Genomic DNA, 12,490 nt, shown 5'->3' on the forward strand with positions numbered 1-12,490 from the left:
CCCGTCCAGCCTGGCCTGGGATGTCTCAGGGACGGTTCATCCACCACCTCTCTGGGTACCTGGGACAGGCTCTCACCACCCTCAGGGGCAACAATTCCTTCCTCATGTCCGGCCTGAATCTCCCTCCTTTAGTTTAAACCATCACCCCTTGTCCTGTCACAACAGCCCCTGCTCTAAAGTCTGTCCCGTCTTTCTCATGGGCCCCTTTTAAGCACCGAAAGCCCACACTACAGCCTCCCTGGAGCTTCTCTTCTCCATCTGAACACCCCAGCTCTCTCAGCCTGTTAAGCGGAACTCTCCTTACTTCCGTGGGGACACCTGAAGAGACAGGCTCTAATGAGCAGGTGGGAACAGGGTCACCCGTTCAGCCCCCCCTTTTCTTAGGAATGCTGCATTTCCCCATTATATCATAAGAAACAATGCATACATAAAGTATTTGGTTAATGGAGGCATTTGTAGCCAACTGTTCCTAAATCGAAATTATTTAAAAACAAATCGCCTGACAGTTGTAAGGATGTTCTTTCATGTCAAGGTAAATTTTTAATCTCATTAGCCAAAGCTACGGTAAATGAGCAGAGGTCCTCAGAAATCAGACTGTTTCTGTCCTATAACTCTGTAAAAGTCCACGTAGCTCTGGCGATCTACAGCAGGTGAGGCCAATACTTATATCAAGTAGGACTTTCACATACATGGCAGAAAGCTTATCCTCATTTGCCTTTTTCCGTGATTTCTCACTGTCAGGATGATTCACACAAAACTGGGAAGCTTCCTTTCAAAGTTCTTCCTTCTCTGTTGCAGTGTGCACTTCAAGCTTTCGTCTCTTATTTGTGAGATTGCGATCATGCACACAGCAACCAGAGGATGACGACTCTAGGGGAAGAAGAGCAACAGGAACAGACGAACTGAACAGCTCTGAGGTGACCCCTGCTGCGCCTCGGCACGCCAAGCCAACGCAGCGCCCGTCCGGAGCTGAAGCAACCAATGGGGGTCACAGAACATTTAAGCTCCCAAAAAAAAAAAGTTCACTTTTTTTTTAAAAAAATTTCTTTTTTAGGAAACAAAAGCTATTATGAGTGAACAGATGTTTCTCCCTCCTTTGCAAGTTTCTTGGAAATGTCCAAGAGGCCAGCACACAATCTGGTATTTACCACGAGCTCAGCACTTCAGGTCAGATATGGTTTAGAAGGATAACTCCATATCGGGAGGTCTGTGTTAACACACACGTGTTTCTTCCAAGGACGACACCTGCCTGAGGCGCCAGTACAGCCTGTCACCCTGAAGCATCCCCCATACACAGCTCTTTCAGACGAGCATGTTAAATGCATTTTGCCAGTGATAGCTGCTGCCACCCTGTTCCTTCACCCAGCCCACGGATCAGCAATCCAGGGTGCTCTGGATCAAAGGCTTCTCAGTCAGCACCTGTCTCCTGTGCATTTAACTTCTGTTCCTCAGCCCTTCCAGCTCATTCCTCCTCCAGCAACTTCTGTGCCCTCGTCTTTCCCACATCCTCACGCACCCAAACACTTTTTTCTACCACCACTGCCTCAAAGATGCAGACACCCACATTTTCAACATTCCAGGGAATCTGGAGAGGTCCCAGATGACGGGAAGCTGGCAAACATTGTCCCATTCTACAAGAAGGGCAAGAGGGATGACTGTGGCAACTGTAGGCCTGTCAGCCTCACTTCTGAGCCTGGCAAAATTATGGACGAGATTGTTCTGGGAGTTAATGAAAAACATCTAAACAACAACACAGTCATTGGTCCCAGTCAGCACAGGTTCATGAGGGGAAAATCTTGCCTGATCAATTAATTTTCTTTCAACGACAAGGTTACCCACCTAGTTGACCAAGGGAAGCCTGTTGACATGATCTTTTTGGATATCAGTAAAGCCTTTGATAGTGTCTCTCACACGATCTTCCTGGACAAGATGTCCAGCACACAGCTGGGCAAACACACAGTGCAGTGGGTGAGCAATTGGCTGACGGGACAGGCTGAAAGGGTTCTAGCAAGTGGGGTCATGTCAGATTGGCAACCAGTCACTAGTGGGTTCCATAGGGACCCATCTTAGTGCCAGTACTCTGCAATGTCTTCACAAGTGACTCAGGACTTGAGGGATTGCTTAGCAAGTTTGCTGATAACACAAAATTGGGAGGAGCTGTTGACACTTTGGAGGGCAAAGAGGCCCTGCAGAGGGATCTGGACAAATTGGAAAACTGGGCAATCACCAACCACGTGAGGTTCAACAAGGGCAAGTGCCAGATTTTGCACCTGAGACGCACAACTATGGCTGTACAGACAGACTGGGGGACGAGATGCTGGAGAGCAGTTCTGCAGAGAGGGATCTGGGGGTTCTGGTCTATGGCAAGTTGAACATGAGCCACCAGTGTCCCTGGAGCCAAGAGGGACCCGTATCCTGGTGCACCCAGCACAGCACGGCCAGCTGGGCAGGGAGGGGACTGTCCCGCTCTGCTCTGCGCTGGGGTGGCCTCACCTGCAGCATTCACTGTGTGCAGGGCTGGGGACACAGGAGAAAAGGAGATAAAGCTACTGGAGAGTGTCCAGAGGAGGCTATGAGGTTGGTGAAGGGTTTGGCGGGGAAGCCGTGTGAGGAGCGGCTGGAGTCCCTGGGTTTGCTCAGCTGGAGCAGAGCAGACTGAGGGCAGAGCTCATGGGCTGCAGGTTCCTCAGCAGGAGCAGGAGGGGCAGGGTGAGCTCTGCTCTGTGACAGTGACAGAGCCCAGGGAACGGCAGCAGATGTGCCAGGGAGGGTCAGTGGGACATGAGGAAAAGGTTCTTCACCCAGGGGTGCTGGACACTGAACAGGCTCCCAGGGAGGTGTCACGGCCCCAACCTGACAGTGTTCAAGAAGAGACTGGACACCGTTCTCAGACACACAGGGTGACCTGTGGGGTGTCCTGTGCAGGGACAATAGTTGGACTCCATGATCCTGTGGGTCCCTCCAGCTCAGGACATTCTACGATTCTACGATCTCTGCTTCAGCTCCGCCTAGTGCTTGGGCAGGACCACCCGAGGAGTGTCCTTCCTCTGCGGAGGATGCCAGCTATGGTCCCAGCACTTCTCCTCTCTACAAGTGCGACCAAAGCTGCTGCTTCTCATTCCACATGCCACCAAGGTACATATTTCAGCTACCCCACAACACTCCATGTTGTCCAACATCCTACATGCACATGGGTACATGCACATGCTGTGGCACCACCGGGCGTTTTAGATCCCCAAAGCCCTAATCTGACCAGTCACCAAGGGAAACCAGCACAGCTGCAGACCTGCAGAGTTGTCCCAGGCAGCTGGTGGAGCACGAGCTGTGTGAGACGGTCTGGCAGCACAGGGCAGGAAAAAGCTGTGCTTGGGCACTGCTCTTTGGCACCTGTGATGCCTGGAGAAGAGTACACACCGCTCCCCGGGGAAGGACACCTGATTTCACCCCTTCTGCCTTAAGAAAGCCATAGCTGCACCATATCCAGACTAGAAAATCTCTTTGTCTCTTCCCACAGCATGTGGATCCACCACTCCCTATGGGCAGGGTGTGACTTCCAGCTTATGAAGCGGGAGCTGGGCGCCAGCTGTTCAGGAGGAAGTATCCAGCTGTGCCACAGGCTGGGTCACATGTGGGGCTGGAACAGGGGGTGCATATCCAAATCCTACAGCCAGCGTGGCTTTAGGGTCTTGCCGCTATTTGCACAAACCCATCTGGGACCAGACCGAGCATCTGTCCACAAACCCCAGAGACGGGGGCCTGGAGCAGGCTGCAGATGTCAAAACACCAATGCTTGCTTCCTTCTGTGGTCCAGCGACCTGATGCAGGAGGAAGCAGGATGAGATCTCACACCTGAACTGTAATGGTCTGAGAGCACCACGTCAATGAACTGCAAGCTGGGCCCTTCAGGCTCAGAGGGACTGACCAGTTTCAGTGTCAGAGGGAAGCAGCTGTCAGGGTGCGGCACACCCCACTGGGGCCAGGACGGTGGTAGCCAAATCCTCCACACCTCCCTGCCTGGGGGGATGCAGGGATGCACGGCAGCATGACCCAAACCACGGGACCAGGGGCACTGAGAGCATCATGGTTGCCCAGAATGGTGTGGAGGGAGAGCCCATAGTCGGGCAGCACTTCCACAGGGCTCCACGAGACATAGGTATGAGAAATGGAGATCTGGGGTCCCTCCCAGCTGTTGGTCCCAGCAGCATGCTGCAGGCAGGAGCCACACCACTTTTGTAATGTCCCAGCAACTTTTCCCAGAGGTAAGAACAGTGGAATTTTCAGGGATTTCATGCTGCTTCCCTGTTCCTATGGCAAAACTCTGCCTGCATCCCTCCTCAGAGCCACCACCAACCAGCCACCAGCAGCCACAGCAGCCATGCACTGACCACCATCACTGCACCAGCACCTGGCAGAGCGAGCCCGGGCCATGGGGCAGCCCCGGCGGATGCTGATCCCCCACCTCCTTGCACAGCCCTAGGGAAGGAGGGACCCCCCATGTCACCCCCATCCCTGCAGTCGCAGTTCCCACAGCGCAGTGGAGACGTGGTCAGGGCAGCAAAATACTGCACAGAGCTGTGGGCAGAGAAGGAACAATGCCACTGCGAACGGTGTCCATCACTGCCCGACTGCATGGAGGAAAGGGTCAGCAGAGGCACCTTCTGTCCCTGATGGAGAGGACAGCTGGTGGTGTGGAGCAGAAGAGCCTCCACCCCTCACCCGACCAGCAGGTGCTGCCTGCAGCCCCTCATCCCTATGCAGGGGCTGGGGGATCGCAGCACCCCTGAAGAAACAGCGGTGTCTCCTCTGCCCGCTCCCCCAGGCAGAGCCCATCCTTCCAGACGCCCTGTCCGAGAGGAGAGAAAACCCCGGGAGAGGCGGCGCTGGTGGAGCAGCCCCTCACCTCGCAGACCCACCAGGACCCTCCCAGGGAGCCTCTCCAGCCACTTGGTGAGGGAGCAGAGGGGGTCTCGGGTTTGGCTCCTCCACTGGTGCGATGGTGCTGCTGCCAGCCCGGAGCAGCCTGGGGTGGCTGGGCATGACCAGGGTCCCTCCCCATGCAGGGGGAGCCTGACCTGCTGCTCAGTAGGTGAAAAAGCAAGAGGCGGGTGTTCAGTACCCTAGAAATTACCTGAAAAATGACTGCCTGCGGTTGTACCACGCACTGTCTCATCAGCATGGAGCACCACTGCCATAGCATGGAGGAGAGAAAACACAGACACGTGAAACGAGGAATATAGAAAGGAGAGACCGAGAAGGACAAACTGAAAGGAGGGTCAGGACAGGGTCTCCTGTGCTCCCTCTGCCCCATCCCACTAGTCCTGGGCAGATGGGACCCCTGGCAGAAGTCAGCGCTGGCCCCAGCAGGCTTGGCCAGCCCGGGGGAACGGGCTGGAGGGCAGAGGGAGGACTCTGTGCCCATGGACAGCAGTGCAGCCCGTGACGGGCAACAGGGCCTGCTCTGTGTTTTTCCTGCACGTCCTCCCTGCAGAGGGCACGTGGGAAGGTTTCTGTGCTGGGAGGAGTTCCACATCCACTTCCAGTGCAAAAGCTTTTTTTTAAATATTACCTCCCAGCGAGGGGGAAGTGATGGGCAGATGGAGGGAAAAGGGTGCAGGAGTGTTTCGGTACCATTTCCAAATAATTTCCACAGCATGGGAAGGGCCAGGCTCTGCCATCTCCTACTGTGCTGCAGTAAAGTGGCGAGACAGCCCATCACCAGCTTCACCTGCACCTTTCCCGGAGAAGATGCCTGAACTTAACCCACCGAAACATCAACCCACCCTACACCTACAGCAATTTCCTCTTCAAGATTTACCTGGAATTTTATCCCAAGGTGGCAGACAAAACCAGACACACAGTGGGGAATAAGACCACTCCCCAAACCAGCCTGGTTCTGGGTGCCAGTGTGGGAAACTGAAGAGGTCCCAGGGGTGAGACAGGCCCTGCGGCCACGCTGCAACCAGGGGTGTGAGACACACGCGTCCCGTCTTGCCTTGTCCTTTCCAGACACAGACCCCATGTCCCAACAACGGCAGAGCAGAGGCGTCTGCTGCGCGGGGCAGCGGCCGTCACCAGGAGCCCGCCAGTGCCCACGGGGACGCACACGTGCTGCTTTTTGCACGTGCTCGGTTCTCCAGACGGCACCTGCAGAGCCCTGGGCAGGCATGATGCGGAGCCCCTCGTGGCTTCTGCTGCCACCACAGCCACCCAGGCCCGCAGCACCGCCGACAGCCACAGTGACGGAGCTCACACCAGCATGGCGACTCAAACAGACCCGCGCAGGCTGTGCCGCTTCCGTGACAGACACGGCGCTCCCAGCGCTGTGAGGGACTGACAGGATAATGTCTCTAACATGGTGGCCAAACCAGCTCTGCAACATCCAGCCACAAGAGATGGGACAAGGAGCAGGAGATGGGACAATGATAAGGTGAATTGCAATTTACATTTCAAAGACAAGCTAAAGAGCCATAAAGCCTGGCTGGCTGACACAGGAGGAGGTGCGTGTGTTGAAGGGCATGTGTCTGATAGGCCCAGCGTGGCAATAAGGGAGAAAACCCCAGACTGCCAAGATCTTCAAGGTGCCTGAGACCCTTTGGGACTCTTCCATCTTTCACAATCATCCCCCAGTGATGTCTGCACAACAGACCAAAGACTATGCAAGCAGGCAATCCAGGGGACTACAAGAAGCCCAGCTGCACAAGCATTGCGTCTTGAGGACAACTGCACCCACCAGCCTCACTGAAGGGACTCGACAAGACACCGGAGAACGCTGCGCGTCGCTGCAAGACTACGAACCCCATCAGACACAAAGCAGAGCTACAAGGTGGTGAAACCTCTCTCCTTTCCTTCCCAGACTTCTATTGTTTTGCTTTCTTTCCTATAACTGATATAGTAACATAAGATCTACAGCCCCACATGTGCTGCAAACTTTTTACGTTTACCCATTGAACTTAAATGACATAAATCTTTCTGCCACCAAATCATTTGCCCATTGGGCCAAGCTGCAAAATAAAATCCTCTTGTTTATGGACCTTAAGTATCCTGTATACTCTTTTCCACCCAAGGGGACCGACAAACCTAAGTCGCCTGTCCCCCCACCCACACGTCTGGGTGGGAGGTGACAAGCGCCTGCGCTACCAAAAAACGATGAAAACAGCACTTCCTCTCTTTTAAGCCAGGTGCTAATCTGAGGTCTCCAAAAGGCGCAGTGCTGTCCCCTGGGCTGCGACCACCAAAACCCCCGCTCAGAGCTCACACAGCAGCAGGAGAGACCCCACACCTCACGTCTGCGAGTCAGCGCGTAGCAATACTGTAAAATTAATAAATAAAGGCAGAAGTGGCGCACACCAGGCAGGCTGTCCACAGACAAAGGGAAGAAATTTGTAACATTGGATATGGTTCGAAGAGTTTAATCCAAAGCAGCTTTAATTAATCTCCCCAGGCTTTCAGAAACCCAGCGCTGCTCGCAGCTGCACAGGCACTGGTGCTGCTCTGCCTGAAATTTTATGGGAATGGAAAATCCATCCGAACACCATCCTCAGCCTCGGATCCAGATGGGAAAGGCATCTGAAAACCGATATATCAACGCCTCGGCAGTGCTGCCACCAGCCGCCCCTCCATTCCATAATTCACATCCCGTTCCCTGCACTACTCGCCGCGGCCACTGAAAACAATCCCACTTTGGAGTAAAGGCTATTGCCACAGCTAATTGGGACTGAGCCCCCATTTCCCTTTGTTTTTGGCAACGCTGGGCTCTCTGCTGTCTCACAGGGCATGGGAGTTTGATTTCAGTGGTATAACCTTTTTTCCTCCATTTAAACTGAATATTTATGAATTTCTCTTTCACAAATGATAAATGTTTTTTAAAAATTAACAGCTGTGTTTAGTTTTAGCCCAAATCCAATTAAGATTGTGCACATCCCCAGAGATTCCTCTGAAGACAGTGGGAATTAACTAGTGCACCCTGCCATGAACACATTTACCCTCATACTTCAGAATAACTGACCTGGTTTTGACCCAATCTTCGGATTATCTGCATGTGGGAAGCGACATGCTACATTTTACACTTCCACGGTGCAATCCATAAGCAGACGCAGTCGTTCTCAGATTTTCCAAAGGGACCCCCAAATCCAATCTAAATGCGTAGAATTTACCTGTTGTTTTTCTTTTATACGTATAAATGGCTGCATTTCCATTCGCTCTTTGTTTCTCATTTTCATTTTGTTCTAATATCTGCATGTAAATGTCTGAAAATAGCATCTGTAATTGAAGATTATGAAGTATAGCCAGCTCCTGACAGGCTGCTAAGGAAGATGGATTATCCTCATTTTTCTGTAAATTTTGTCAATTTTGGAATTCATAAGCTATCAACACTGATCAAAATGTGACCGCACAGCTGTGTCAAAGCGGAGAGCGCGGCGGCGGGGAGGACGGGGGCAGGCGCTGCGGGAACCGTCCTGTGCGCGCCCCGCTCCGACACCCCACCCCCCCAAAATTCAAACAAATACATTGAAAGTACGTAAATTCTCTGGTGCGCCGATTCACATCACAAAGCGTAATTTATTGCATGTTCTCCCTTTTTATTTATCCCTAAGTAGTAAACACGATTTCCATTCAGGGGGTTCGTTATGTTCCACTCCTACCAGACAATCACGGCACACTTGAGGCAATTGTTTAGCCTCTTCCTCTCAATTTTCCCATTACTGGGAGTAAGTACTGTTGGGACTCTTTAATAGCCCGACTGCAGCCCATATCAATAACAGATGAGGTTTAATCGTCCAACACAAAAATTATTTAGGCTCAGTAAGGACATTCAATGTCATTTGCATAATGGCATTTCTATCCTGAGCACCTAACCCATCGTGCATAAACAAGGCCCCGGGACCATAAATAATAATAAATCATGACGTCCGCGCTCCTCTTGCTGTAATAGGAGCCTCTCTTCGTAGAAATTATTTCAGGAGGAAATGGGCACTGTAATTTTAAAGACATGTGGCATTGCACAGGCCAGTAAATCACACCCGTGCACACACACGCACACGAGCTGCAGTGAGGCTGCCGTGGTGAACAACATCCCACAAAACACACCACAGAAAACAGCCTGGTTTGCTGCTGAAATGGTTCCTTTTTCCTGTTGTTATTATTATTATTTCCTTTCAAAGCCAGCAGATGAACCAAAAGCAAGGACTGCACAGCGTGTGTGGTGTCCAGCCATGTGCGCAGGGAGGACGGACTCACAACTCACACGTGCCAGCGCAGCCGCCCCCGCGCCGCTGCCCCCGGGCGGCTCCGGGAGGGTTTGCAGGAGCACAGTGGGGACCTGCCGGCACTCACGGGTGTTTCCAGCCGGGGTCTCCACCACCATCCCCGTCACCCAGCTGGCAGAGGAGGCTGGTGGACTCTTCCCACTGGCTTGCAAGCAGAAACCTCCAAAGAAAAGGCCAGCACAAGGGCGGCAAACAGAGACGTAGGTCCCGGAGAGCAGAGGTGGTCATACACATTTCAGCCTCATCAGGCCAACAAGTGCCTGGATGAGGAGCAGCAGCACAGAGGTGGTGAGAGCTGGTGTCTGCTGCTGCCAGCATGGAAACATTCCACCGTCACACATTGATCCTTACCAGCTCCTTCCTCTGACAGTGTAAAACCTCCTCAATTTCCTCCAGGACACGAAAGAGTGAGGACTCACCCCAGCTCCCACCTGCCTCACCAGGACTGCCCGGGTTCCAGCCATGATACCACAGCGCCTCCGTCTGCCCTTCCACGGCCCCTCCGTCTGCCCTTCCACAGACCCTCCATCCGCTCTTCCCCGGCACTTCCATGCCAGGACCTCACAGTTTGGATTACTGAGGAAAGCAGAAATTGCACAACAAATTCTGCAGGAGCCTCCTTGCAGTGCCACCATTGCATGTCTGCTGCACCACCTCCCGCCGCACGAGCATCTCCTCCCCAAAATGGCATCTCCTTCCCAAAACAGCCTCTCCCTGGCCCCTGCAGCCTGTCCTCTCCCAGCCCTCTTCCCCCTCCTCATCCTCCTCGCCCGGGCAGCTCGTGCTCGCTGCTCTGCACCCATCTCTGGAGACCGTCTGCTCCTGTCCTCCCGCGGCTCCTCTCACCACAGCACGGATGAACCGAGCAGCTCGCAGCCCTGCCAGCAGCCTCCACCGTCGGACACACAGTGCCAGAAGAAAGAGGCACCCAATTAAAATAAAGCGTAAGACACCCAACTGAAATAAAGCATATGACACCTAATTAAAATAAAGATAAGACATTGAATTAAAATAAAGCATGAGACATCCAGCTGAAATAAAGCATAACACACCCCACCCTGGTGGAAAAAGCAGTTCGCTTTTTGTAACTCCAGCACATAACCACTTTCTAACACTCATTGCCACAAGGTATGGCTATAAAATGCTGGTTTTTGGGACACAAAGTCAAAATTTCACCCCCAACCATAACAATTTCAGCCACAGGAGGGAAAATGGACAATTCTCCATCGCGGTGGCTCCACTGCTGCCACTGGAGCACCTGACATGCGTGAGCAGGGACAAAAACACAATGAGCACACGGTCAAGTATTTCCCTTTGGAGAAACACAAAGCAGAAGTATGAAGGCACACTGGGAATGTGTGTGAGGCTTACGTCAAAATTGCCACATCTTCAACCCATCCTGCCAATGGTTCCTGACACTTGAGAAGTCTTGAGCAAGTTCCCAAGAACGACATTGGTATTTCTGCAATGCTTTCATTTGCTGAAAGCTGGCATTTCACAAACACTGCCAGAGAATCCTTTCATCATGCTTTCTCTATCATCTCATGTATTCTGCACAGTAAGCTGGTTTCCATGCAGTGCTCCATGGAAAATACCCCATGCAGTGTTTTTCCCCTTTGCTAATTAGCCAAGAACCACTGACAACCAAACCCAGCCAGCAGCAGGTCCAGAGCGCAGCGGCTTCGGGACAAGGCGCTGGCAGAGCAGGAGGGTCTGTCCCCATGCAGAGCGGGCAGGAGAGCATCACCCACCCCAGACACCCGCTTCTACACCCACACACCCCATCCACCCTGCCCGCCCGCAGATCGGGGAGCAGGCTCCTCAGCTTCAGATAAAACAACCAGAAACATCAGAAACTGTCTGCACAGGGCTGGAGAAAACGCAGCAAAACAGAGGCAAGCTGACCGAAGAGCGGGGTACCTATAGGGTGGTGGTTCCAGGCAAAGAGACTCTGTCTGATGACATCCAGAGCCTGTTGCTGCTGGAGGTTCTGCACCTCCTCACTACCACAAAAGGCTCCAGCAAGGGACCTTCTACACGGAAAAATCATCAAAGATGATAGGTTTCAGTGAAACATTTCACTTTTTATCAAAAGTTCACTTTTTTATCTGTTGGAAAGACAGTTCAACCAGACACATTTGCTGTTGCAACAACAATCATTTTGTGGATAAAACAGCAGCTGCACTGGAGACTCCTGGGCGCTGTACACGCAGTGACATGTCACCGCGAGGAAATGGCACCAGACGCGGGGACACACGCTGCTGGTGTGAACCGCGCATCCTCCCCACCCCACAGACACCCCCATTGTTCTGCCAGAAGTGTATTTGGAGTCATATTTTAAACTTTTGTCTATGGTCACAAGAAACAGGAGAAACCGTCTGTATGAACGAAAACACAGATGTGGGATCTGTACCTTCAGAAAAAACTCCCACTGGTACAAAACCTCACAATTGGGCAGTGCTTGAAGAGCACTCATCGGCCACATAATTTGATGACAATTTCTTGTCTACGTTAATTAATCCATTATTTAACTGAGTGTTTTAATTGTTTAGACAGGTGTCAATAAGTGGTCAAACACCCTGAGCCAAGCGCGGTGTCTGACGAGCGCAGCCTCTCTGCCCGGCTCGCCTCCGCAGCCCATCCCAGCACGGCACCCGCTGCCCGGCTCGCCTCTGCAGCCCATCCCAGCACGGCACCCGCTGCCCGGCTCGCCTCTGCAGCCCATCCCAGCACGGCACCCGCTGCCCGGCTCGCCTCTGCAGCCCATCCCAGCACGGCACCCGCTGCCCGGCTCGCCTCTGCAGCCCATCCCAGCACGGCACCCGCTGCCCGGCTCGCCTCTGCAGCCCATCCCAGCACGGCACCCGCTGCCCGGCTCGCCCATCCCAGCACGGCACCCGCTGCCCGGCTCGCCCATCCCAGCACGGCACCCGCTGCCCAGCTCGCCTCCGCAGCCCATCCCAGCACGGCACCTGCTGCCCGCGGCCCCCGCTTCTCCCAGCCCCGGGATGTCTCTGTCCCTGCCTCCTGCGGGCTGACCCAGACCTCAGGTCAGCTCTGAGCCTGGCGGGGACGTGTGCAGAACGGAGGACGAGCAGAGGAATCCCCTGCTGCTGCAAGGCTGCCCTTATTCAATTATATTTTCAAGGTGAGAGGAGTAGGGCTGAAACCATCCCCTACATGTTAAGCTGCTCTCTTAGCATAAGAGTTTCCTTCCTTTCAGA

The 12,490-nt window shown here is 53.3% G+C and overlaps 1 protein-coding gene across 8 annotated transcripts in view; it reads right to left on the reverse strand.

Annotated features, from left to right (window-relative positions):
- The window catches only part of PAX5 (paired box 5), a gene marked incomplete at both ends in the record, with an annotated part of 141,563 nt that overhangs the window by 65,024 nt on the left and 64,049 nt on the right, over nucleotides 1-12,490 (reverse strand). The window contains one exon of one of the 8 annotated variants that reach the window (XM_082074539.1): nucleotides 5,129-5,185. The exons of the other annotated variants lie outside the window; for them this stretch is intronic. Within the exon in view, the coding sequence (XP_081930665.1) occupies nucleotides 5,129-5,185 (57 nt within the window). The remainder of the gene's footprint in view (nucleotides 1-5,128; nucleotides 5,186-12,490) is intronic. 8 annotated transcript variants of the gene reach the window in all.

This window comes from Streptopelia decaocto, assembly GCF_964273445.1.
Source record: "Streptopelia decaocto genome assembly, chromosome: Z".
Lineage (NCBI taxonomy): Eukaryota > Metazoa > Chordata > Aves > Columbiformes > Columbidae > Streptopelia > Streptopelia decaocto.